Below are 27,781 nucleotides of genomic sequence, written 5' to 3'. Positions count from 1 at the left end.
TTTTTCAGATTCTTTTATAGGTTATTATAAAATATTGAGTATAGTTCTCTGTGCTATAAGTAGGTACTTGTTGGCTACTTTTGTTTCTTTTTTGGCCTCACTGCATGGTATGTGGGATCACAGTTCTGTGTGTGTGTGTGTGTGTGTGTGTGTGTGTGTGCACCCTAGTCATGTCTGCCACTGCAGCCACATGAAGAACCACAAGGTTCCTCTATCTGTGGAATATTCCAGGCAAAAATACTGGGATGGTTGCCGTTTCCTACACCAGGGGTTCTTCCTGACCCAGGGATCAAATGTGTGTCTCCTGCATTGGCAGGCGGATTCTTTTACCACTGCACCACCTGGGAAGTCCCCATAGTTCCCTGACCAGGGATCAAACCCATATCCCCTGCAGTGGAAGTGCAGAACCTTAACCACTTGACTGCCAGGGAAGTCTATTTTATATAGTTTGTTTTGATTTTTTAAACTTTTGACCTAAAAAAATTAACATCCCTTTTTGAGATACATTGAATCAACTTACCAAATACTTGGCAGGTTATAAAAGTTCTTGCCTGCTATTTCTGTGCTGCTCCTTTTTCAGCTTGATTTTCAGTAATTTCATATTATCTTATAGAAAAGGAAGATAACGTTTTTAAAAAATGGATCTAACTCAAGGATCTGTACAGAGCCAATGCATTTTCTAAAATGCCTTTGAGTAGTCTCTCTAGTAGTGTCTTTTTTCTCAAAGTAAGCTGTGAATTTATCTTACAGATTTGGAAAACTGTAGGTTGGAAACTCATATCTGTTTCATTAAGTATGTATGGAGCTTTGTATCTTTATGAAAGGCTCACTTGGACCACCCGTGCCAAGGAGAGAGCCTTTAAACAGCAATTTGTGAATTATGCAACTGAAAAACTACAAATGATTGTTAGCTTCACAAGCGCAAACTGCAGCCATCAAGTACAACAGTAAGTTGAAAGATACATCTGTGTTTTTGTTTTAAAGCTTTACTGAAGTATGACATACATGCAGAAATGCATGAATAAGAGTACAACTCAAATAATTATCACACCGTGGACATATTTTATAATTGCCACCAGAATGGAAAAAATAGAATGATCAAACAGTGGGCTCAAAATAAATGCATGGTGGTGAATGTAATTTGTTTTTACTATTACAGCCCAGATTTATAGGCATGATTTTTTTTTAAAACCCAAGAGAATTTTATTATAATAATAAACACCTGGGTCCTCTGAGTTTCTTTTATGTATCTCAAATATTTATTGTTAATTTAGTAAAAATACACAGGACCCCAGTCAGATCGATGCATAATATTCTATATTAGGGTGCTACTGACAGCTGAATTAGAAAGTTTTCTGAGCTAAAGATAATTGCAATTTAGTAGAAGAAGCAACATTTACATAATTATTTTTTAAAAAGATGGAAAATGATAGGTAATGAGAGCTTCATAATGTGAGGCTCTAGAATCTTAAAGCATAAAGGACAGTGGATCAGTAAAGGTTTCCTGGAGGAAAGGTAGCCTAATGAGATTTGAATGTGCAGAATAGAAAGAGGGAGACAGAGAAAAGAGCCCAAACTAAAGGCAAGAAGTCGGGGAGAAAGGGAATATGTTCAGAAACATGAGATAATTTCAGTGTGGCAGATGTGTACATAAGAGGAGTCCATTTGAGTATAAGCCTAACGATAGGACAGGTTTGGCTATCAGGAATCTTGGGAGTGACATCATTAATATTAAGCTCTAAAACAGGTAACTTGGCAGTGGTATAGTGTGTAAAGTGGTTTAGACTCAGGAGACAAAAACTGCCAGAAGATTGAACTGTTTCAGACACAAGATCAGAGCCTGTAATAACCTATTTAGAGCTGTAGGGAACAGAAACAACGAGGTCACAGAATTGAGACCAGTGATTTAGTCCATTCATTTCCCAAATATTTATTGAGCTCCTATTTTATTTAATGGTGTTAATTTTGATTTATTTATATTAATGAGGATGACGTAGACCTCCAAAAGAAATCAGTTGAGGTTCACATTTCATAAAAACAGAATGAAGCTTTCCATTCATCATTATCAAACATTAATCACCTACCATGTGACAATAACTATAGCTAGAAGTTATGGTAAATTAAAAGTTGTATTCTTTCTTACATGACTTTACACTTTAACAGAGGCAACTTCAAATAATTATTCCAGTTAAATAAAATAATACTAGCCAAATATTAATGTAGTAAAATGTTAAAATAGATGCTTCATTTGTCTAATCTTGGTATTTGGTCAGATGAGGAGAGATGGGAGAGGGAAAAGACCATGGAAAAGATGAAGATGGGCAAGAGAATAGAATAGTTGCAGAGAAAAACAAGTCAGTCAGTCAAAGTCCAGTGGTACACACCTACTAGGCATTTGCTCCCAATAGCAAATACACAATATTTGCCAAAGTTAACATATTAACTAGCACACAAATACACCCTTTGACTCTAGAAATGTAGTTAAATGTTGCTATAAAGTATTTTTGACTAAGTCACAGAAGTTCATGAAATTTCCTTTTCCTGTTTCCAGTAATTTATTCTTATTGGTAGGGGATGAAAGTAAGGCTTAATATTTTCTGAAGAAATATACCCAACCTTTGCCTTTTTATAGCTTATTCACATTCACAACAAAATGGCAGAGTAGTTACTACCTGTTGAGCATTTGTCTTGAGGCCAGATGAAATCAAGCCCACAGTCATATTAAGTTTACAAGTACCATACACTCTACCCTCCCTCATACCATTCTTAGCAATGTTCTTTGATACCTTATGTCTTAGGGATTTTTTAATCTTGTGACTTTTTTAATGTAAGCTTTAAATTAAAGCTTATTCATTTTAAAAAGACATTCATGACTGCTGATAAAATTGTTTTTTATTTTAAGGGAAATGGCAACCACTTTTGCTCGCCTGTGCCAACAAGTTGATATTACACAAAGTCATCTAGAAGAAGAAATTGCTAGATTATCCAAAGAAATAGATCAGTTGGAGAAAATACAAAACAATTCAAAGCTCTTAAGGTATTTGAACTTTTTCTTCTCAATAATAAGAACATTTACTGGTCTCATTACCAAAATACAATTATGTAAAATTGCTAGCAAATTTATGTTAAAATTTTTGGCTTTCTGCATTGGCTTAATTATAATTTTCCATATTTAATTCCATATGTTTTATAATTTCAGTGAAAACTAATTTCAACAGCAAAAAAGTATGAATTAAAGGGATTTTTTTAGATCCAGACTTAGAGCCCTGTGTTAAGCTATATTTGTCCTTTTGTAGAGCAGTTCTGTTATTAAAATTATGAGTTTTCAGTCCTATGTATCCAAGATTCATAACTTCTCATCTCAGTGGGGACTCATAGGTATACTTAAATTTGAAGCAGCAGAAGTAAACAAGATATCCTAATATTATAAAGTGGAATTATGGTTTTAATATGATTTGCCATGGATTCTTTGGACCCTAAATAAGTTCTGCTTTGGGGAGTCAAGACCAGAAGTATTAGCACAGGTCTATACTTCTTGACGGTTCTTAACTTGCTACGCATTAGCTCGCTCAACTACAAGTCTGGGAGAATCACTAAGCATCATTTCATTTCTGCTACTACTTACATATAGCTGCCTGTATAAAAACAGTTTGCAATGTCTGCAAATTGGAGAGGCTGTCCTTGTGACCTGAATTTTGGGACACAAATATCTGTCCATGCTATCTCGGTCTGATCAGCAGTTACATTCTCATCGCGTTTCTGTTCCAGAGTCTCTGAAAACGTGACTGCCTGCAACTTATCCCCAACATCCTTACAGACAGACACACACACAGAGAATCTATCCATGCATGGTGTTTCAGTGTGATCACCAGTCACATTCTCATTGCGTTTCTGTTCCAGAGTTTCTGAAAACGTGACTGCCTGTGACTTAGACCCCAACATCCTTACAGACAGACAGACAGGCAGACAGACAGACACACGCACACACGCGCGCACACACACACAATCTGTCCATGCATGATATTTGAGTCTGATCAGTGGTCACATTCATATCGCATTTCTGTTTCAGAGTCTCTGGAAACGTGACTGCCTGTGACTTAGACCCCAGCATCCTTTCTCACACACACACACACCACCTGCTACCCAAGCGAATTTCGTGTGATCCATTGCTCCTATTTTAAATTAGATCATCCCAAATACAGCCTTTCAAATTTGGTGAAACAGTATCCAATAGAAAACAATTTTTAACTGAGGTACGTTTTTATTTTTTCATCTTGCTATAGTTAAAAAAAAAACTGATAGATTATTGGTACTTATGTATCTCAGGAGCATTTTCTGAAGAAATATACAGTGGAGCACATTTAAATTATATGACCTTGACAGTATCCACTTAGCAACATACAAAACAAGACCAAGAAGGAAAGAGAGAGACTCATTTAAGTATGTGTGTGCACCATGGCACATTATGAGAATGGGAGACACAGACCTGCTTTCTTTTTATGGGCATTTGGTTTCTTTATATACAGTTTTTTAATATTAAAAAATATATTTTTGGCAGCTGTGGTCCTGACATCTGCCAGCTACTGTATGTATACAGAAAACCACTTATTCTATGTTTTATACTTAAAGGGAATTCAGGAACAATTATGTCTTCATGTGACTTAGGATAAATTTCTTTGTAAGGTGGTGTGACTCCACTATCTCTTAAGCTTTTTTTTGTTTTCAATTTTTAAGTTTATTTATTTTTTAATTGAAGGATAATTGCTTTACAGAATTTTGTTTTCTGTCAAACCTCAACATGAATCAGCCATGGGTATACATATGTGTAGGCTTTTCATTCTTGTTACAGATTTTATCTCAGTATATCTTTCCTGGCCAGTGGAGTCTGTATTTATTACTAAGTTATAGAAGCATATATAGTAAATGCTTTTTAAGAGTGGATCTGAATTCAGATTAATGTAGCAACAGCTAACTAGTGATTTTTTTTTTTCCAAGATTTGGATGGGATGCATTTTTTTCTCATTGACTTTTATGATAATTAGATTGGTGTTTATTCTTTTTTTTTAAATTAGAAATAAAGCTGTTCAACTTGAAAACCAGCTGGAGAATTTTACTAAGCGGTTTCTACATTCAAGCAGAGAAGAAGAATCTTAACAATAGAGATTGCTTTGGTGATCATCATAGGAGAAAATGGAGTTTGGAAGATTTGGACGGTTATTTCTATGAAGTGATTTTAAGTATGAATTATACTAACTATACCCCTAAATAGCAAATCCTTGAGTAGATCCCGGTATTGATCTATCTCAGGGTGTTTGCACTTCTGAAGAGTGTTATGGTGTCTCTATAATTTTGGGTAAAGAAAAATCCTTTGATATGTGAAAATGATGAATTAGTTTAAAGCAAAAGAAACAACTCTGTGACCCCTGAGGGGTGGGGCCTTGCTCTTAATTAGGGCTCTCTTTGTTTTTGATTCTGAAAAACTCTGCTTCCTGGCATCCAGGAGTTAGAGAATGCTCCTTTCACCTTCTTTCTCAAAACTAATTTTTGATGCCGACTTTAATGGGGATAATCAGATTTTTGTTTTATAAACTGTATTGCTGTAACCACAAAGGAGTGTGGAATATTCTTGAGTGTATTATTTATGCAGGTTACAATCACTTTTGCCATCCTGACAGGTATGTAAACCACTAATAAACAATGCTGTTTTTACTCCCTTTTATTCCCACTGAAACTGATGTAAAGCAGTGTATAGGTCTGTTAGTAGAAAAAGTCCTGTATGAAAGTATTTGGGTCTAGTCTGCTCATGTTTCTCAAGAAACACGTTCAGCCTCAGCTGTGATTCCAGTAAGGAAAGCTTTCTATTTTAAGAGTTAAGTTTGAAGTAATAAAAATACCAAAGAGATGGAAGATCTGAATTTTGGGTGGCTACAGTCAAAAATGCTGTTCTTCGAAAAGTATTTGCCAAGGATACTTCTGGGTTGTCCCCCACGGTGACTTTTATGTTTATTTAAATTGTATGAATTTGACAGGGCATGGTTAAAAATTTTATTTTTTACCTTAATGAAAATGTTTGAGTTAAAATATTGTGTTTGTTTCTATGTTAAAAAATTAATAGAAACTTATATGGAAACATGAAAAACTGGTCTAAGGCTTTGCTATGCAAAAATAGTTTTGAGGACCACTGAATCAACATCACCAGGTGCATGTTAGGAATCCACAATCCCAGAAGACAGCACATTTGGCCGGTAGAGCTGATGGTGCTCTTCCATGGAAGGGATAATGTTTCAGGCTTTTTTTCTTCAATACTCAGTACTTTTTCTGTATGTTTAAGTCTCTTGGATACTATTCAGTCTTTTCATTACAGGTGCAACACTTTTTCAGGTTATTTTAAGGAGAAAATAAAATTATTTAGGCCATAGAAGCCTTTAATGTTTGTTTATGCAAATCAGATACTAGAATGCAATATTCAAATCCAGATACTCATTTATAGCTAACATTGTGGCTTTATAACCAAAAAATTATACAAGTCACCAAGAAGTGGGACTAAGTAACAACTGCAACAGAAAAAACTGATGTTTAAGACTGGGTACTGCTAATTGAGGTTACAAGTTGAAGGCCTTAATCTTTATACACCAGTACTTGAACTTCTGAAATAGTACAGTGGTTTGGTATTAGCCCATGAGAGCTAAGTACAGTGGCTCTCACAGTTCAGTCCCTCAATCAACAGTATCACTAGTGAAGTTGTAAGAATTACATTCTTGGGGCTCATCCTAGACCTACTGAATCAAATACTAGGTTTGGGGATCAGCAGTTTCTGGTTTAACAAGCCCTGAAGGTGATCCTGATGCATGCCAAAATTTGGGAACTGTGGAATAGTGGTTTTGCTATAGTAAGTTTATACTAAATTTTCCATTAGTAGCTTGAATCCAGTTCTGCCTGATCAAGTTTGAATGAAGCCCACCTTTATGCTTGGGGTAAGTTCACCTATGACCAAGCCCATGAATGATAAAGAATTGTGATTTATGGCTGATGTTCAAAGTTACTGCACATTTACTTGTCTACTCTGTGTGTTTTCAGGATTATTTATAAACTTTGTATAACCTTCAGCTTTTTACAAACCTAGATTTTTTATAATATGCAAGGTGAAAATAAAACTTGTTTGCCTGAAAGTTGATAAATAGAACATTTATACTGGCATTTAGTGAGTTTTAATCTTTTATTTTTGATGATTTTTACGGCAGGATATAAGCTATCTTGGGGAAACTGGCTTATATTTATCCTAAGGGAGCTTTAAGGGAAGAATGACTTAAATTCTGCTTTTTAATTAAAATCTGTGGCCTTTTAACAGTAGGCCAGCGTAAACAGTACTTACTATAGGATAGGTCATTGGACCTCCAATTTCTTCCTTGCTTCTGGCAGCCAATGTGTTTTTCATGATGAGAATGCTTAGATAATGGAATCAGAGCTGAGCATGAACTGCTGGGCTTGGAGTTCCAATTGTGAGACTTAAAAAAGTAATCCTACTAAAAACGATTTAAAACATGCCACGTGAAATCTGGTTAAAAGCACTTTATTGATTACAATATCAATTCACAGCAACATTATTTCACAGAGCTACTATACAAATAAAGGAATGAATTACTGCAAGAATGATTCAAGAATACTGTTAAGTCATGATACAAGTACATAGTTTGGTTTAAAGCTTTTTTCTAAGAGCTTTAATCTAATACATTCACCTTTCCCACAGACTACTGACATTCAGGTTCAGTTGGCCACAAGTGTTGTAGAAACCACTCTAGGTGAAGAAAAACATTTTAATCAACTTAAAAAATCCATTAGATGTGAATGCCTTTGGATAAGAATATGCAAATGCAAGTGTTCAGATGCTTCTTTGAGAAAACAATAGATAGAGCACCATTGTGTAAGAGACAGAAAAGGCTTGAATATCTACCAAGTATATCACTGAAGTTCTAGTAATTAAAAAATACTGTATGATGAAAGATTTTGTCGGGCACACTTAACATCAGTTGAAACTAAAATTTAACCAGTTTTTCCATATGCTGCATTAGTCAACTATTTTATAGGCTCAATAACTGGTTTTAAGAAAAAAGACTTAGGAAATTTTATCAACATGCAAACAAATTTGCTAAACACAAGTTGTACCATCATTCTGATTAATAAATTACTTTTTAAAGCAATGCTAGCTTAGACATTCAACTACAGACCATTTTATTGAGTACCTATGATAACCAATACTTTTAAATATAGCACTGAATTTAAGGCAGCTTACAATGAACAATGGGAGAAGTAGTAAATACGAAGGGTGCGTCACATTCTATTTAGTCTAATTTAAAATACCAGTATTATCCACTGTGCTACCATTTCTCACAAGATAGTCTGACTGGTGGGTTTTTTCAAAATTCAAATGAGGTAAGAAATAGTTTAAAATTTTGCTTTCCACGATGGCAAAAGGGAAATTAGAAACTGAACATAATAATTTGAAAATTTTTTTAAGCCTAACTCACACCCTGAAGATTTTAGAAAGAATCTATTACTAAAATCGTAGGCCCATTTGGGAGATTGTTTTTAATCAGTTTCCATTACATTTAAACACATCAACAGGTAAGCCACAAGTATTCAACTGTTATAATTTAAACTGTGAGACACTCACTAATAAGCATAAATTTCCCTGAACATCTTCATTTTTAAAACAGAATGTAATTTATAAATCTAAAATATCAAAAGTGTTGGAGAAAGTTAGTTTTATAATATTGACACAGTATTTTTTTTTTAGCAACTTCAAAAATTTCAGTTTGTCACCTGAAGAAGCCAAGGTTTCTCTTTCATAGGTTAACTTTAAAATTACTTAACATATTCCAGAATCACCTACCTCTATTATGTAAAGAGACTAATTTACTATCATCATGCAGTATTAATCAGTTCAGATGAGTCTAAATTAAAACAAGGAGACTGCCTACCAGGTAAGCCCTCTTGCAGAATTAAGAAGTATCTGATACTTAAGTATCTCTTGAGATATTAAGCCTAAATCTTTGCCTCTCTAAAGATGGAACTCAATATGCTGTTGTAACCATGGTTTCACAACTATAAAAATTTGAGCTAGGGAAGAAACTTGAATATTTAGTCTAAATCTCTAATAGCACAGCTGCCAAAAATGAGGCCGGTCCATCAAAGTGGAGGCAGTGTCCTTGCTGAGAGCATGAAGTGCTTTTTTGAGGTTTATGGGTTGATTTGCTGAACACAAGGCCATCACCCCTCTTTTAGAAAAGAATATTTGCCTTTAAAATACTGCCATATCTTAACTGTTGTTTTTACGCAATGATTAAAGAATCTACAAATAAACCCAACTGATGCACATTAAGTTTAAATGTTTCTTAGGTAAAGAGAAAAAAATCAGGCACCAGAACTGCAATATTGATGCAAATTCCTTAAAACTACATTTGGCCTTTTTTTTAAGTTTGGAAAAACTAAGATTCAAGCTGTACTGTGTGTCTATAAAATATACCCATTTCAGGAAGTTTTAAATACACAATCAGATGAACTCAGACTGCAAGTATACAAATTTAGCAAGTGGGACCCATATCACTAGATAACTAAAGTTTTAACCTGTAAGTTAGTTAATATGGTATCACCATTTGGTCATATGTATAATCAGCCATGATAGTGGTTAATTTTCAGTAGCCTAGTACACGTTTAATTATGATAACTGCCTTTTAACCACCTACAAAAAGTTTAATAATATTAAGTCATTTTTATTAACATGTTTAAGACCACAGAATTCGTACAGTCTGTGCCTCTAAAATATCTTGTTACTAGAATCATTTTCAAACTAGTGGAGATACTCTTCATATATATAAGGCAATTTTGCACATGCTACAAGTGCTTGCTTCAACAGGATTTTGGAATAAATTGCTGAACTACATGATAATCCTCACTCCTGTTTTTGGAAATGACTGTCCCTTAAAAATTGTCTTGCCTTATCTCAAAGAGCGGCTTTTTATATCACTTCTTAAATAGTCCACAAACATTAACATCAGAAATTCACAGAAATCCTGTTATATGTATATAAATATACATTCATGCCTGCCATCTACAACAGTCTTTTTTTTTTTTTTTTGGTCCTATATCTTAATCTTCCTTTTTCCATTTTATTCTCTTTTTAGTAGCCTAAAACAGTTAATTCCTTATGGCTGATGTGCTTATTAGCATATCCACAATATTAAAATGGAAATCCACAAGTAAAATTTGGGAGTATTTAGGATTACAGGTGATCAGAAGTTAACAGATAAAGCTCAACAGTAACTGACACAGTTTACTAAGTACAAAACAGTGCACCTCTATATTAGAAAAACTCTATGACTTCACTATCAAGCAAGACTTAACAATCTTCTGTTGTCAATCATTTAGATTATTTGTAAGAGAAAATTCAAGAGCAAAAGTATCTTTGTTTAAATTCAAGGGGGCTCATTCTAGTAATAAACACATTATATCATTGAGAAGCAGAGAAATGGCTTAGTATTTTCCTCTGACTCCTTTAAGAACTGTTCTTGGAATTTTCTTTTGGCTTTAAAGTGGGGATCACTTTGATCTAGGTATCCTTTGAAGCAAAACCACTTAGAAACCAGTATTTTGTCCTAGTGGGAGGAAATGGTACAGAAGATCAAAAAGCTTGAATGTTTACTTTTTAAATATTTGAAGACACAGAGAGTTAACATCAATTCAGATTTTATATGAACATTCATAAAGCAACCTTACATTGTAACTATTTGTAACAGATTTGTTAGATTGTATACTTCTTTCAAAATCATCATGCCATCACACACTGTGTGTCCTTCCTAGATACATACTGATGGAAACACTGGGAAAATTTCTTCAGATGCAAAGACAGTCCAGATGTTAAGAATGCACCCTGCAAACTCACCTCTAGAAGATGAAATCAGTAGGAAAGCCTAACTATTTAGAATGCTAAATGTCATTTGATCATATCTAACTTTAAAAAATAAGAACAATTCATATGATTACTGCTATCTACCTGTTAATAGAATATGAGTTTCTTATGTATGTCTCAAATTCCAGAGTGAGATTCCCTGGCCTTTAGATTATGTCCCCTTTAAAGGACTCAACATAAGCACTTACTTAAATTGATAAGCTGGCAGAGGATGAGACAGAAACTATTGATACTCACACAGACTCCCCTCAGCGGTACCTACGTCTGACGCATTTTTTTTTTTAACGTTTTGTATTGGGGTATAGCCGGTTATGCTGTGATAATTTCAGGCGAACAGCGAAGTGGACTCAGCCACACATACATGTATCCATTCTCCCCCAAACTTCCATCCAGGCTGCCACATAACACTGAGCTATATAGTAGGTCCCTGTTGTCAGCATTCTTAAACAATAAGCAGCCAGGATCTCTTTCAGATCAAAAAGAAAGCTGGAATTCAAGGAGATATTCTCTTAAACATCAATACACACATGTATGGTCTCACTTCCATGTATTACTGTGCCTCGTTCCTCCACTACAGAACACAAAAATGCGATACTTCTATATAAAGTTAAAAATGTAATTCTGAAGAAATGCAAACATACATTCTAACATGATAGGTTGCTGTAATGTGTACATTTCTGTCTACACAAAATAAAGAATTAGACAATACAAGCAAGAATTCATCAAGGTTAAATGAGCTCAACTCCTCAGATTAATACACTGGTCCTGATCTCAGCAAGCACCTTTACCTTGTTTTCACCTTTTTTATTTGTAGTTTACTGAAAGCTTCTTTTTTGTATATAATAATCTCAATAGAAAAATCTTCACCTGCAAATATAAGGTAAATTCTTTTTCACAGCTATAGGCTGTAGTACTGATTTCTCCAGGTATCAGTGGAGAATGGAAAATTTGCATGTGTTGTTAATTCCAGATTCTAAGAAAACTGTCCCAAGACCCTGTTGCCACAGCCATGCCATCATCAGTTACACCTAAACAGCTGACACGGTTGTCATGACCAGCAAGAACACCTGAAAGACAAAAGTTCAATGAAAAGTTAGCGAAGGGCAAGTTTTAGGATTAAACAAGTGTATGCAGAAAGATCTTAGATGGGTACTTATGGCATGTATATAAAATAAAATTTCTTTGTATTACATGAATTTCTGACATATGCATCAAATTGTTTTTCATTTTTTTAAAATGTATAACTATGCTTTCTTATATTCAAAATCATGTCTTCAAAAACATGTAGACTTGTATGTCACTAATAAGTACATGATACTTCTGAATTTTGGTAATAATTTTAAATGAAGTTCAATGAACTTTTACCACCAGAACAACAGAAACATAAGAATACACCACCAAAAATACCAACATAATTTATTCCTTTAACCACTAACACTGGAATGTTTTGGTCATAACTCTGTGAAACCATCAAACTCATCTAGTTTTAGTTTATTCTGAATATTAAGCTTATCTGATCTTCTGACCACCAGACAGGATAAAATTAAATATTCCCAACTGTTTGGGAGGAAAATGAGATGTAAAGATTAAAAAATCGGACTATATCAAATTCTCAGAATCTTTCTTTAATATACTGTTTGAGTTTGCAATATCTCTCACATGTAATTAGGCATATCATTTTCACCCAATCTCCGGCACAGAAGTTAATCTTGTATAACTCTTTAATATTATCTGCAGTACCTTTTGCATAGCAATGTTTGGAAAAAGTCAAATTTACCATTATGGGTTGAAGTAACAAAAAATGACCACTGTGACTAAATACTCCAAATCATATTGGAAAGAAGAATGAATTAGCAATTCATGTCACAATTCAATTTTAAGGTGAAAGTAGCCAGTTGAGTCAACCTGAAACCAAACAACTATCAGCAAAGCAAAACTAAATCTCAAGCAGATGTTAAAAAATATGAAAAACAAACACATTTCTATTTAGTTATGGATACTGATTCAATCCAGGCAAAACCCACCTAATACCTCAAAAAAATAATCAGCTAAACCATGAACTCTTCTGCAGTCTCTTAAGAGGTTGTAGAAAATTATCCCTAGTAATGCTGACACTGCCTCTACTTCAGAAACCTTAAAACTGTACAGGAATTTAAAAGGGTAAGGACACACCCTGTTTGTGAGCTGTATGCTCTTGGTGATTATTAATGGATCCTAAATGCTGAGTTCAAATGATCTGATAAGCCAACAAAAATGACTGCAGAAGCTCCAAAGGGGTCAGAAACTAGTGGAACCAAGTATCTCTGGAACCACAGGAGCAAAGATGGGGTAAATGAAGACTGCATTAGAAAACATCTGGGCATCAATTAGACTCTCCAGGTCTCTACCTTCACTCTGCAGAGTCAGATGATTTATCATCCCGCCCAGAACACAAGACTAGAGACATGCTAGAGAGAGAACAAGAGGGTCTCTTAACTGGAAGAAAACAGGCACAGCTGAGCAGTGCAACTACTGAAAGCTGGGGAATAAGGAAAGTTTACTTCCTGTTTCGCACTCCAGCTTTCTTCCTGAAATCAGCCCCTAAACTGTTAGTCAGAGAGATTCCAGGTAGAAAACTGGAAAAATCCACATCAGAGAACACAGCAGACCCAAGGGGGAAAAGGTCATAAGACATATCAGAAATTCCCTAATGAAAGCCTGGCCAGATCATTGTTCAGTGAGGCCTACTGTCAGTACACCCCAAGCATACACAGAGGGCTTTTAGACAGTTTTAATACCTCACTCTTAAGGATAATTAGGGCTTCCCTGGTGGCTCAGAGGTTAAAGCGTCTACCTCCAGTGCGGGAGACCTGGGTTTGATCCCTGGGTCGGGAAGATTCCCCTGGAGAAGGAAATGGTAACCCACTCCAGTATTCTTGCCTGGAGAATCCCATGGACGGAGGAGCCTGGTAGGCTACAGTCCCTGGGATCTCAAAGAGTCGGGCTAAAGATCATCAGAGTTTCAAGGAAATACACTATACAGGAGACTGAAAAAAAAAAAGGGGGAGAAAAGGCAACTTGGAAAACAAAAGATTATGCTTAAAGAAAACTTCAAGAGAGGCTTTCGTTAATGACCCTACAGAAACAAAAGACTTTTATTCATGAAGAAAAGAATGGCCTTAAAAAAAAAATCTCAAAAAGATAGGAGCAAAAATGGAAAACCAAAGCTTAACAGATGGTTCATGGAAAGAAAAAGCAAGGATTTCTCCCAGAACATAAAAAAGACAGATGGAAAATAGAGAAACTAAGAAAGTCAAAGGAAAGTCCAGGAAGTCCAACATCAGAATAATGGGAGTCCTACAAAGAGAATGATAAAGGAGAAAAATGTGCAACTGATTAAATGAGCCCCTTAAAACTTTCCAGTGCTAGAGAGTATATGTTTCAAGATCGAAAAGGTCCACTGAATACTCAGAATGATAGATGGGAATGAATCTACCTCCAGACATAGCAAAACTTGCAGAAAGTTTGAAGAGTAATGAGAAGCACATCAAAAGTAAGAATGTGAGCCAAAAAATTAGAAGGTCCAATGATTTGACCCTAGAGAATATTAAGAATCTGCATCACAAAGGAAGTCACATACATACGTCACTGCTCAGCAGTAAGTACTGTTTTAAAAATTCATAAGTGTGTAATAAACACTGACTGATGTTCTAAACAATTCACTACATGGGAAAAATCGGAAGAAGGAAGCTGAGGTAGGAGGAAGGATGTTAAAGCCAAACCTCAAGAGATAATGCCTAAATGTTAATTTAAAAAAATCAATACAGGTATGTCATTTAAAGATACAGAAATAAATACTTAAAAGTAGCTACCTCTAGGAGCAGAAAATATGGGCTGAGGTCAGAAGACTGCTGTGTTTCAGTAATAACCCATGTAGACCTAGTTGATTCTTTGCATATAATTTTGATTCTAAAAACATTTTAAGTAACTTGGTAATTTGTTATTAATGACAGTCCCCAGTATGACTTGATGCTAGAATTTCAGAAGCTGCAGGGGAGAACTCAAGAGTATGAGATTAAGAGGAGACAGTGATTCTATGCCCTTTCCTAGACAAGATCTGAACCAAAGAGGATGCACAGCAATTACACTGTTTCCTGTCAGATTATAAGCAAACTGTAATCTGGAAGACCACACTAAATTATATTCACTGTTCATCTTTATGTCAAAAGTTATCAAACATGAAAATATATAATCAAATATTACTCTTTAGAAAATAGAAACAAATGTGGTTTATGAACTGTAACTGAACTCAAAGGTTAACAACAGCCATGAATGAAAACTGCCAGGCTGCCATTCCCCAGGGTATCCAGGAGACCTCAAGAACAACTGATAGGAAACTTCATGTTTCCTGACAAAAAACTAATGTGTATCAATTTACTGACCTGCACGATCTCCTTTGAGTGTGTCCCATACGTTACAATTGAAGTCATCATAGCCAGCTAACAGGAGACGCCCACTTTTTGAGAAAGCTACGGAAGTGATCCCACAGATGATATTGTCATGAGAATACAATAATAACTCTTGGTCTGCACGAAGGTCAAAGAGCCGGCAAGTGGCATCATCAGAGCCAGTGGCAAAGGCATATCCATTTGGGAAAAACTAGAAAGAAAAGCAACAAACACTTATTCCATTTAAGTACACAAACGTTATTTAAGGCAGTGTAATGATGGACTCTGGGGTAAGACAGCAGTTCAGTAGCTCATTTGTGTCTGACTTTTTATGACCCCAGGGACTGCAGCACGCCAGGCTTCCCTGTCCATCACAAACTCCCAGAGCTTGCTCAAACTCCTGTCCATTGAGTCAGTGATGTTATCCAACCATCTCACCCTCTATTGTCCCCTTCTCCTCCTGTCTTCAATCCTTCCCAGCATCAGGGTCTTTTCCAATGAGTCAGTTCTTCGCATCAGGTGGCCAAAATACTGGAATTTTAGCTTCAGTATCAGTCCTTCCAATGAATATTCAGGACTGATTTCCTTTAGGATGGACTGGATAGATCTCCTTGTAGTCCAAGGGACTCTCAGGAGTGGGTAAGACAGACCTAGATTTAATTTTCAACTAGGATTTGGGTCAGGTGAGTGATTTTAATCCCTGAAGATTCCTGAACACTTGGGCCTTGTGCATGCTGCATGCTGAGTCGTTTCAGTCGTGTCTGACTCTGCAACCCTATGGACTGTAGTCCACCAGGCTTCTCTGTCCATGGGATTCTCCAGACAAGAATATTGGAGTGGGTTGCCATGCCCCTCTCTGGGGGATCTTTCTGACCCAGGGATCAAACTGGCATCTCTTATGTCTCCTGAGTTGGAAGGCAGGTTCTCTACCACTAGTGCCACCTGGGAAGCCTTAGTCTCAGCTTTAGCATGTTGGTTAGGGCAGAGTGAAATAACACACACAAAGGACCCATAACCCATTGTTCAGCACAAGACACATAATAAATCCTGGCTCCGGTCCTCTGCTGTTGTTTAGTCACTGAGTTGTAGACACTTTTTTGCAACCCCTTGGACTTGCAGCCTGCCAGGCTCCTCTGTCCATGGAAGTTCCCAGGCAAATCCTTCCTTCTCCAGATCTTCCCAACCCAGGGATCAACCCACATCTCCTGCTTTGGCAGGTGGAAACTTTGCCCTTGAGTCACCAGGGAAGCCTCTGATCCTCCATATGTTTTACTAAAACATTTAAATCAAATATTACTATTTATAGTATTTATAGAAGGCGATGGCACCCCACTCCAGTACTCTTGCCGGAAAATCCCATGGACAGAGGAGCCTGGTGGGCTGCAGTCCATGGGGTCGCAAAGAGTCAGACACAACTGAGTGGCTTCACTTTCACTTTTCACTTTCATGCACTGGAGAAGGAAATGGCAACCCACTCCAGTGTTGTTGCTTGGAGAATCCCAGGGACGGCGGAGCCTGGTGGGCTGCCGTCTATGGGGTCGCACAGAGTCGGACATGACTGAAGCAACTTAGCATATATGAATGTGGACTCAAAGACATGTTCCAAAAACTTCATTATAAGAAATATATAGAAACATTTTATAAAACAGAACTTAAATCATCCAGTTAGGCTAGGTTATAGTGAAGCTAGCAGTAGACTAAATGTTCTCACGTGCGCGCATGCAAACACACACATATACACACACACACACAGAAAAAAACTATGCATTATTAGTTTGTGAATCTCATTTCTCAGATATTGTGGCACTACTCAACACTTTTTACAAAGAAGAAATCACTTCTCTTCATATATCTACTGGTCATCTGTATTGCTTTTTTTAGGACCTGTTGATCTGCAGGAATAAAATGAAGAATAAATTTGTTTTCTTTGTGGCAAATATAGCTTATCATTTTCCTTCTAATATAGTTTACTTTTAAAAAAATATAACCAACGGTATTTTTCACAGAGCTAGAACACGTAATTTCACAATTTGTATGGAAATACAAAAAACCTCAAATAGCGAAAGCAATCTTGAGAAAGAAGAATGGAACTGGAGGAATCAACCTGCCTGACTTCAGGCTATACTACAAAGCCATAGTCATCAAGACAGTATGGTACTGGCACAAAGACAGAAATATAAATCAATGGAACAAAATAGAAAGCCCAGAGATAAACTCACGCACCTATGGACACCTTATCTTTGACAAAGGAGGCAAGAATATACAATGGAGAAAAGACAATCTCTTTAACAAGTGGTGCTGGGAAAACTGGTCAACCACTTGTTAAAGAATGAAACTAGAACACTTTCTAACACCATACACGAAAATAAACTCAAAATGGATTAAAGATCTAAACATAAGACCGGAAACTATAAAACTCCTAGAGGAGAACATAGGCAAACACTCTCCAACATAAATCACAGCAGGATCCTCTATGACCCACTTCCCAGAATATAGGAAATAAAAGCAAAAATAAACAAATGGGACCTAATTAAACTTAAAAGCTTCTGCACAACAAAGGAAACTATAAGCAAGGTGAAAAGACAGCCTTCAGAATGGGAGAAAATAATAGCAAATGAAGCAACTGACAAACAACTAATCTCAAAAATATACAAGCAAATCCTGCAGCTCAATTCCAGAAAAATAAATGACCCAATCAAAAAATGGGCCACAGAACTAAACAGACATTTCTCCAAAGACATACAGATGGCTAACAAACACATGAAAAGATGCTCAATATCACTCATTATCAGAGAAATGCAAATCAAAACCACAATGAGGTACCATTTCACGCCAGTCAGAATGGCTGCGATCCAAAAGTCTACAAGCAATAAATGCTGAAGAGGGTGTGGAGAAAAGGGAACCCTCTTACACTGTTGGTGGGAATGCAAACTAGTACAGCCACTATGGAGAACAGTGTGGAGATTCCTTAAAAAACTGGAAATAGAACTGCCTTATGACCCAGCAATCCCACTGCTGGGCATACACACCAAGGAAACCAGAACTGAAAGAGACACGTGTACCTCAATGTTCATCGCAGCACTGTTTATAATAGCCAGGACATGGAAGCAACCTAGATGTCCATCAGCAGATGAATGGATAAGAAAGCTGTGGTACATACACACAATGGAGTATTACTCAGCCATTAAAAAGAATGCATTTGAATCAGTTCTAAAGAGGTGGATGAAACTGGAGCCTATTATACAGAGTGAAGTAAGCCAGAAAGAAAAAACACTAATACAGTATACTAACGCATATATATGGAATTTAGAAAGATGGTAATGATAATCCTGTATGCGAGACAGCAAAAGAGACACAGATGTATAGAACAGTCTTTTGGACTCTGTGGGAGAGGGAGAGGGTGAGATGATTTGGGAGAATGGCATTGAAACATGTATAATATCATATATGAAACGAATCGCCAGTCCAGGTTCGATGCATGATACTGGATGCTTTGGGCTGGCGCACCGAGACAACCCAGAGGGATGGTACGGGGAGGGAGGAGGGAGGAGGGTTCAGGATGGGGAACACATGTATACCTGTGGCGGAGTCATGATGATGTATGGCAAAACCAATACACCATTGTAAAGTAATTAACCTCCAATTAAAATAAATAAATTTATATTAAAAAAATATAAAGCAATTTTTTGTAGGTATCACAGGCCCTGATTTCAAACTATACTACAAAGCTACAGGAATCAAAAGTGTATGTTACTGACACTAAAACAGATACACAGATCAATGGAATAGAATAGCCCAGAAATAAACCCCAAAACACACAGTCAACAACAAAGGAGGCAAGAATATACAATGAGGAAAAGACAATAAATGGTGTTGGGAAAACTGGCCAGCTCCATGCAAAAGCATCAAACTGGATGACTTTCTCATACCACATATATAAAAATAATCTCAAATGGATTAAATACTTAGATTTATAAATTTGAAACCATAAATCTCCTAGAACATAGGCAGTATGCTTTTTTCTTTTTTCCCGTACTGTGTGGCTTGTGGGATTTTAGTTCCCAGACCAGGGATCAAACTCAGGCCCTTTGCAGTGAAAGCACAGAGTCCTAACCACTGGACTGCCAGTGAATTCCCAGGCAGTAAAGACTCTACCTGTGATGTAGGAGACCAGGGTTTGACCCCTGGGTCGAGAAGATCCCCTGGAGAAAGAAATGGCAACCCGCTCCAGTATTCTTGCCTGGAGAATCCCATGGACAGAGGAGCCTGGTGGGTTACAGTCCGTGGGATCACAAAGAGTCGGACACGACTGAGTGACTAACACACAATAACACAAGAATGCTCTTTCACACAGGTCTTAGGAATATTTTTTTTGGATCTGTCCCTTCAAGCAAGAAAAGCAAAAGCAAAATTAAACAAATGCAACTAAACCAAACTAGAAAAAATGAAGAAACTATTGAGAAAAGGAAAACGCAGCCTCCTAAGTGAGAGAAGATACTTGCAAACAATATATCCAAAACAAGGTTAATATTCAAAACATGCAAACAATCTGCAAAACTCAGTATCAAAAACCCAAATAACCTGATTAAAATACAGACAGGAGAACTAAATAGACATTTTTCCAAAGAAGGTATACAAACAGCAAAGGGACACACAAAAAGATGCTCGACATCACTAATCATCAGGGAAACACAAAAATAAAGATATCTTAAAAATCTACAAATATTTAAAACTATAGAAGCTACTTCTAAATAACTTCATAGGTCAAAGAGATCAAAAGGAAAATTATAAAGAATTTTTCACTAAAATGAATCAAAATTTGTGGAATGCAGCAAAAAGCAATGCTTAGAAAGAAACTTATAACTTTAAGTTCCAATATTAGAAAAGAGGAAAGGTTTCAAACCAGTGATACCAGCTTCTGCCTTAAGAAATGAGAAACAGGAAAGCAAACAAAACCCATGTAAGCAGAAGAAAAGAAATAAAGATAAGAGTGAAAAATCAATCAAACAGAAAACAGAGACTCTTTGATGCCAAAAATGGTTCTTAGAGAAGAGAAATTTAAAAAACTGATGAAGTTGTGTCTGACTCTCTGTGACCCCATGGACTGTAGGCCACCAGGGTCTTCTGTCCATGGGATTTTCCAGGCAAGAATACTGGAGTGAGTTGCCTTTTCCTTCTCCAGGGGAATCTTCCCCAGTCAGGGATCAAACCTGGATCTCCTGCATTGTAGGTGGATTCTTTGCCAACTGAGCTACCAGGGAAGCCCCGATAAACCTTTAACCAAATGCTAGACCTGCTGTAACAAAGGAACACAAGCTGAATGGCTTAAACAACAGAAATTTATCATTTCATAGGTCTTGAGGGTAGAAGTCTGAAATCAAGGTGTCTGAGGCCTAAAAAGGGTCTGTTAGGCCAATCTCCTTGGTTTACAGATGGGCTGGCTATCTTCCTATGTCTCGTCACACTGTTAACACTGTGTGTTTGTCTCTAAATTTCCCTTTTCTAAGAGCAAGAGTCATATTGGATTAAGGGGGACACCACTCCAGGATGACTCAACTAATTAATTATATCTGCAATAACTATTTTCAAATAAGGTCACAATCTGAGGTACTGGGGTTTAGGACTTCAACATGTAAATTTTTAGAGATATTCAATTCAACCCACAAGACCAATCAGGAAAAAACTAAGAGACAAATTCCCAATATCACGAATGAGATACCCTATAGATTCCATAGCTATCAAAAGAAAGCTAAGGGAATATTATGAACAACTGTAAGCTAGCACATCTGACAACACAAGTTACAGAGCCAAATTTCTTGAAAGGCAAATTCTACCAAAGCTTGCTCACAAAGGAACGGATAGCCTGCTGCTGCTGCTGCTAAGTCGCTTCAGTCGTGTCCGACTCTGTCGACCCCATAGACGGCAGCCCACCAGGCTCCCTCGCCCCTGGGATTCTCCAGGCCAGAACACTGGAGTGGGTTGCCATTTCCTTCTCCAATGCATGAAAGTGAAAAGTGAAAGTGAAGTCGCTCAGTCGTGTCCGACTCTTCGTGACCCCATGGACTGCAGCCCACCAGGCTCCTCCATCCATGGAATTTTCCAGGCAAGAGTACTGGAGTGGGGTACCATTGAAGTAGGCCTAAATCTAATTAGGACATTAAATTTTTAGTTAAATTTCTTCTCACACAAGAAAACTACCTTGGCCAGACAGCAAAGTCAACCAAACAACTAAGGATGAAATCTTATCAATTCCACACAAAGTGTTAACTTCCCAGCTCCTTCTATGAGTCTAGCATTAAGCTAATACCAAAGTGGGAAAAAAATTTCTCAAGAAATGAAAAATCATATCATAACTTATCAATATGGATGCAAACCTTAAAATTTCAACATATCAAAATCCACCAGTAAATAAAAAATGATTATGTATTAAAGGCAAGTGAGGCTAAATGTAGGGTTAGGTTAATATTTGAAATTCAACTTATGTAAATTCACCATTTAGCAGACTGAAAAAGATAAAACCACATGATCACATCAACAGATGAAAAAAGGCATTTGATAAACTTCAACACTCATTCTTGATAAATCTGCAGCAACTAGGAACAGAAGAGATCATCAACTTGATAAAGGCGGTGGGATGTGAGATGGACAGGGTTGGATGTGCCTGCTCTAAGATTCTACTCTACAAGCCAAGCTGGCCTAATAGCAGGGGAGGTCACAGAGCCTTTACCTTCTCTGCTATTTTCTAAAAGATGATATAAAAGTGACTTTCAACATGTACATGATAAATAAAATTTATCCCCAAAATATCTTAGTGCAGAATCAGAGTACATCTTATACATATATACAGTAGCAATTACAGTACTTTTGGAAAATCTGGTCACCTGTATACATTCTGACATCTGATCTGCATAGTACAATTTACCTAAGTCAAGGAGTATCCCACTTTCTAATACCCCTCCCCTCAATCCTGACTGATAAACCATTTTGATTGTCATTCAAAATGCCTTTTGGCTTTAATTTATACACGTATGTCTAGTTCACTCTCATATATATGGAGTTATTATTTGGCTTAATCTACTTGTGGCTACATGTCTGAATTGTTTTTCCCTTAATATGAAGGAGCTGATAAATAATTTATACCATTTACTGAGCACCCATCTCGTTTCATTTAGTTTCCACACCATGGTAGCATTATTCCTATGGAGGAATGTGTGGCTCACAGAGGTTAAGTAGCCCACCTGATCTCACACAGCTGATTCCCAGAGTCCTAAGATTCAATCCAGGGTTTAGTGGATTTCAAAAGCTATGCTCTCTACATTAAATAGCCACCTCTGTCTTCCTGACTGCTCTCTCTTGGGGTTGCTCCCCTGACTGTGGAGATACAGGACACTGTTCTCCTCTGAACACAGCTGATACTCTGGATCCACTTTTTTGTTCAAGATTATCTTGCCCTGTAAATCTAGAAATTAAACTTATTCCTGTTCCCCTGAAAATGAAGACTTAGACCTATTAAAACCTTTCCTTTAAAATAAAATCAAACTCTTATTATTTGGGGATTAAATGTTGTTAAGAACACATTATTTATAGAATCCTTAAAGGGAATTTGTTGTTAAAATCATACTGTGGAGTTCAACACTTTATACACACAATAAATTTTCCTTAGAAATGCTGTTCACTTACACTGACAGCATTAATATCCGACAAATGCCCAGTGAAAGACTGTCTGCACATTCCATCTCGAATATCCCATAATTTTGAAGAGGCATCGCAAGCACCGGAAACAAAAGTCCTCATGTCAGGACTCAGGGAAAGACTCATCACGTCTCCAGAATGCCCAGTGAATGTGGTGGTCTGCTGGGCAGTTTCAATGTCCCATAAAGCACTATAGTCAAAAACAGACAGAAATCATTAGTGACTATTCTCCCCTCTTGCATTAATTCCTACTACCACGCTCAACCTCAAATTAGTAATCTTCTGGAATAAACTTACCAAGTTGTGTCTCCTGAACTTGTAACTATTTGGCTATCATCTAAAAACCGACAGCAGGACAAGTAGCCTACAGCATAGAGATAAATGTTAGGTTATCACTGATTAATTCGATTACCATATAAAATAGTAATATGTATTTAAAAAATATAATACCTGGGCAACAAGTGTTTGTTAGAAAAATCTATATTCTACTTTTTTTTAGTTCTACTTTTAATAACTTCCAATTCTATGCTGCCTTCAACTTTATTTTACCAACAAACCCTCTCTTAGGTATTTACTATGTCAATGACTCTGAAAGTTACGAACTTGAGTAAAAGACCCAGTCCCTTCCACCTACTACAATTACCTAGGAGAAGGATATGCCTTAATACAAATATTATCTATAAGCTATAGCAGACTGGGTTAAGTACCTTGGAGAAATACTTTAAAAACCTCAGTGAAAGCTTCATTAAAAAGGTGGACTCAAAAAAAGAGAGGCGGATTTGAATGCTCAGAATTCACCAGCTGTTCAACATATGGAAATAGCAGGAGGAATACCATTATAGAAATTTTATAAAAATTATAGCCAAACAGTACTTCCAAGAATTCAGAGAGGCTGAAACCTGGTAAGTGACAACAAATTCCTATGAACACTGCTAGCCAAATACTATACTGATGAACTATGGTGTGCACACTAATAAAGCAATGCATTATCACACAGTGAAAAAATACTTCATAAATGTATCTTGACACACACTTCCAATTACCTAATGAAGCATCCAAATGTCATAATTGTCATAGGTTTGCAAAGAATACAGAAAATCATATTTGCTTTCTTTCTGTATTCATTATTGTTTGAATTTTTTGCAATAAGTAATTTCTATAAAACAATACTATTTTTAAAAGAAAAATAGAAGTAGAGTCATCATTTGTATAATTATCAAAAGTCAATGCTTCTCAGATTGACAGTAATTTCCATTCTCACTTGACTAACATGCATCCTTTGGTCAGTTGAGCCCCTTTTGTCCCTCTTTCTCCTTGATCTTCAGAGAAGTCAAATTTGGGAGGAAAAGACAGTATGCAGCGAAGCTCACCTGTGTGACCTGGTAACTCTCGGCTCACTCTCACATTGCCCTCTCTGGTTTTTAAGTTATATATAGAGCAGATGTTGTCCAGTCCTCCACAAGCGACGTAATTACCAGAGGGAGCATAAGCACAGGTCATCACCCAGGAAGACCGCAAAGGGATAGCATGCATCTGCAGAACACACACAACATCAAAACTAATATTACAAAAGTCATGGATTTTTCAAACCTACTTACAGTGAAGCAGATATTACTCCAACGTAAACACAGCTTAAAAATAAGCCAAGTAAACTAAAGAATACAATGAGCTGAGACACTGAATAAAAAAAAACAACACACACTAAAATGCCCGTTATATTTTCTACATATTGCAAAGCATTTGGATTTAAGTGCTCTTTTCAGAAAGTATTCTTTTAGGAAGAACGAAGACAGAGAATGTTTCAATACTAATAGAGCTGTTTGAAATATTAAGTGTAAAATGTTAAAAAAAAAATTAATAAAATTCTTGGCTTTTTGCAGTAGTGTTCAAAAGAGGAATTTCCCACAACAGAACACTGAACAGTACAAGAACTGGAGCTGAATAGAATGGTCCTTCCACGAAGAACTATGTATTTCTAATAACTCGTATTCTGGGCTTGAATTTGAACAATGGTAATAGTTTGCACTGATCTACTCACACCACCGTCTGATGTCTTATTACCCAACATCAAGCATTTGCAAATCAGGTAGCACAGTTTACTGTGAATGGGAACATCAAGGCTAAATGGCCCAGACACAGAATCAATACATTGTGTGATTACTATGCTCTCACTTAACCCAGAAGAGTATTTTTCATTTTAGGAAAATATCGCTGAAAGTCATTAATTGACACCAAAAAACTAAGAAAACTATTATATTACAAATCTATCCTAGCTAGCTTTTAAATTCTCAAGCAGGCTGAAGTTACTGTTTGCTTCACAAAATAGTACTTCTAAATCTTTAATGGAAACAGTGGTATAAGTGTACGTAGAATCTAAAAGTATTTGACTTGTGAGCGTTTTCTTAGAGCTTTTCCACTACTACTCAACACCTCTACATCAGGAATTCTTTCCAGGAGACATTAGAAGAACCCACTAGTTTTTACCACCAAGGGATCTAAACAAGTTGTAATCTGCCTCCAACCTATTCAATCTTCTGAACAGCCCCAAAACACAAATCAATGCCTAACATTCCAGCTTATCCACAACTAAAAATAAAACTATAGGTCATTGTCACATTAGGAAATGGGAACTTTACAAAAATCATTTGTATATAAAACTGATGCACACTATCTTTTAATATTTGAGTATGAAATATGGGACTCAAGACACACTGAACTATATTCCTAGAGTTGTCTTTGGGAATAAAAAAAGGACTAAATATTAAAAGCAAATACTAGGCCTAAAGAGAGGACCTAAGTAAAAATTAATGGAATAAATTTATCCCAGGAAGAAACTGTAACCTTGAAGTAATAGAATAAAGGAAAGAATTGGTTTATCAAACCAAATAAAAGGTTATATAAGAGGATGATTAAAAAATTCTACCTTATTTGTTGTATAGCTATCCCAAATAATTAATTTTCCATCTTGGGAAGCACTGACTAGTAGCCTAGAGGAGCAAACACAAATATAATGTGACACTTAGAGGAAAAAAGTAGTTTAAATTAATTATGCATTGCATTAATGTAGAACAGTTTAGAAAAGACAAATATAATTTTTCTAATAAAAAACTTGATACCAGGAAACATTCTCAACTTAAAAAAATATATTCTGCATGCCAAAAATTGTCAACATTAAAATTTTTTAAGAGATTTTACTAAAAATGTCTCTGGTTATAATCCAACTTTTTCATGGTGACAACATTCTAGGTATTATTCAGGATTTCGGTAGCTCTTAGTTGACTGGCTTAGAATGTACTGACTTAAATATAATGACAATGAAGTACACATGTAAGTCTAACAACCATGTTTCATTCAATCTAAAAATATCAATTGAGAGCCTGTGATGGAAAGGCTGTATTAATGGCACAACATAGGCGATACCTCCTACCTTTGGGTCCTCTACCATCTGGTGGAGATAGGACATTTACTAAAATAAATTAGGTAAGTGAAAATAGTCAAAGGAGTAGTATAAAATAAAGGCCATAGGAAAACAAATGAGGGACAGATAACTACTGAGTTACTCAAGTAGCCTGGCGAAAGAAAACATGTCTTAAAAAGCAGAATTTTGAAAGCTGGAGAAATCTGTACTCTATAAAGAGGGCAAGTTCCATGGCAAGAGGTGGAAAAATACAATGGGTGTTTCAAAATTTCCCAGTTACACAGACTTCATAAGAAATAGAATAAACAGCTGGGAAAAGTAGACTGGGCTTAAATAGCAGAAAGCTCTGCCAGGCTAATTAGGAACTCTTGACTGAAGTTATAGGCCACTGGATTTTTTGTTTTCTTTTGGAATTTTATTTTTCACTCTGGTATAAAATTCAAAAGATACAAAAGGATAGATATACAAAGAAAAGAATCACGTTCTATGTTCCTATCACTCAGCCACCCATTTCCCTTCACTACAGGTAAATAATGTTATCAGGTTCTTATGTAGTAATCACTGTAAGTTTCATGAAAGGGCAGATACAACCACAGGGTATGGGATGGAACTAAAGCTTTTTTAAAAACAACTGGTATCATCAGCACTGAGTTGAGAAAAGAGTTAAGTAACAGGCTGATAATCAGAATGGGTAGAAAGACAAGGGGAGACAGGTGCTTTGCTGACACTCTGTGTTCTATGAAGATTAATAGTCTTGAGGAAATTTTACGTAAGAACCATTAACATTTTCAAGTGATTGTATTGTGAGTTATGTATTTGCTATCTCAATGGTTAGATTACTTCTTATGTTAAATTTAAGAGAAAAAAAAATTGGCCTAGCTTTATGTCGGTTGTTAGTTATATACTTTCATTTATCCCCTCTGCAGAGGCAGAAGTTCTATATTACTGTATTCAAAAATCCTATTTATACTGAGATGTGGGAACCATTAGGAACAGGCAGCAACATTTTTAGATTCTCCTGGAAGAAGAGAAAATACATGTGCAACGTCTATTAAAAACTAATTGGCTGGGCTTCTCCAGTGGCTCAGTGGTAAAGAATCCACCTGCCAATGCAGGAGACATGGGTTAAATCCCTGATCGGGGAACATTTCACAGGCCACAGAGCAATGAAGCCCACGCACCACAACTACTGAGCTTGTGCCCCGGAGCCTGAGAGCTGCAGCTGCTGAGCCTCCGTGCCCTAGAGCCTGTGCTCTGCATGGGAGGCCACTGCAGTGA

The 27,781-nt window shown here is 36.4% G+C and overlaps 2 protein-coding genes across 3 annotated transcripts in view; one reads left to right on the top strand and one right to left on the bottom strand.

The window, feature by feature from the left end:
* Positions 1-7,127, top strand: part of MFN1 (mitofusin 1) — a 35,372-nt gene extending 28,245 nt beyond the window's left edge. The window contains exons 16-19 of one of the 2 annotated variants that reach the window (XR_011144087.1): positions 751-947; positions 2,903-3,037; positions 4,070-4,253; positions 5,073-5,183. Coding sequence is in view for 1 of the 2 variants with exons in the window: in XM_068961024.1 (XP_068817125.1) it covers positions 751-947; positions 2,903-3,037; positions 5,073-5,154 (414 nt within the window). In the remaining variant the exon portion in view is untranslated. Of the gene's footprint in view, positions 1-750; positions 948-2,902; positions 3,038-4,069; positions 4,254-5,072 lie in introns of both variants that reach the window. The other variant, XM_068961024.1, reaches the window with a different exon arrangement.
* Positions 7,128-11,255: 4,128 nt separating this feature from the next.
* GNB4 (G protein subunit beta 4) overlaps positions 11,256-27,781 on the bottom strand; it is a 33,024-nt gene continuing 16,498 nt past the window's right edge. The window contains exons 4-9 of the mRNA XM_068982817.1: positions 26,009-26,072; positions 24,456-24,618; positions 23,383-23,449; positions 23,074-23,275; positions 15,388-15,604; positions 11,256-12,033 (exon numbers count right to left, since the gene is read on the bottom strand). Of these exons, the coding sequence (XP_068838918.1) occupies positions 11,927-12,033; positions 15,388-15,604; positions 23,074-23,275; positions 23,383-23,449; positions 24,456-24,618; positions 26,009-26,072 (820 nt within the window). The 3' untranslated portion in view covers positions 11,256-11,926. The remainder of the gene's footprint in view (positions 12,034-15,387; positions 15,605-23,073; positions 23,276-23,382; positions 23,450-24,455; positions 24,619-26,008; positions 26,073-27,781) is intronic.

The sequence above is a fragment of the Capricornis sumatraensis genome, chromosome 1 (assembly GCF_032405125.1).
Source record: "Capricornis sumatraensis isolate serow.1 chromosome 1, serow.2, whole genome shotgun sequence".
In the NCBI taxonomy this organism is placed as follows: domain Eukaryota; kingdom Metazoa; phylum Chordata; class Mammalia; order Artiodactyla; family Bovidae; genus Capricornis; species Capricornis sumatraensis.
Note: the sequence above shows the minus strand (reverse complement) of the source record. Positions and strands in the feature narration are given on the sequence as shown.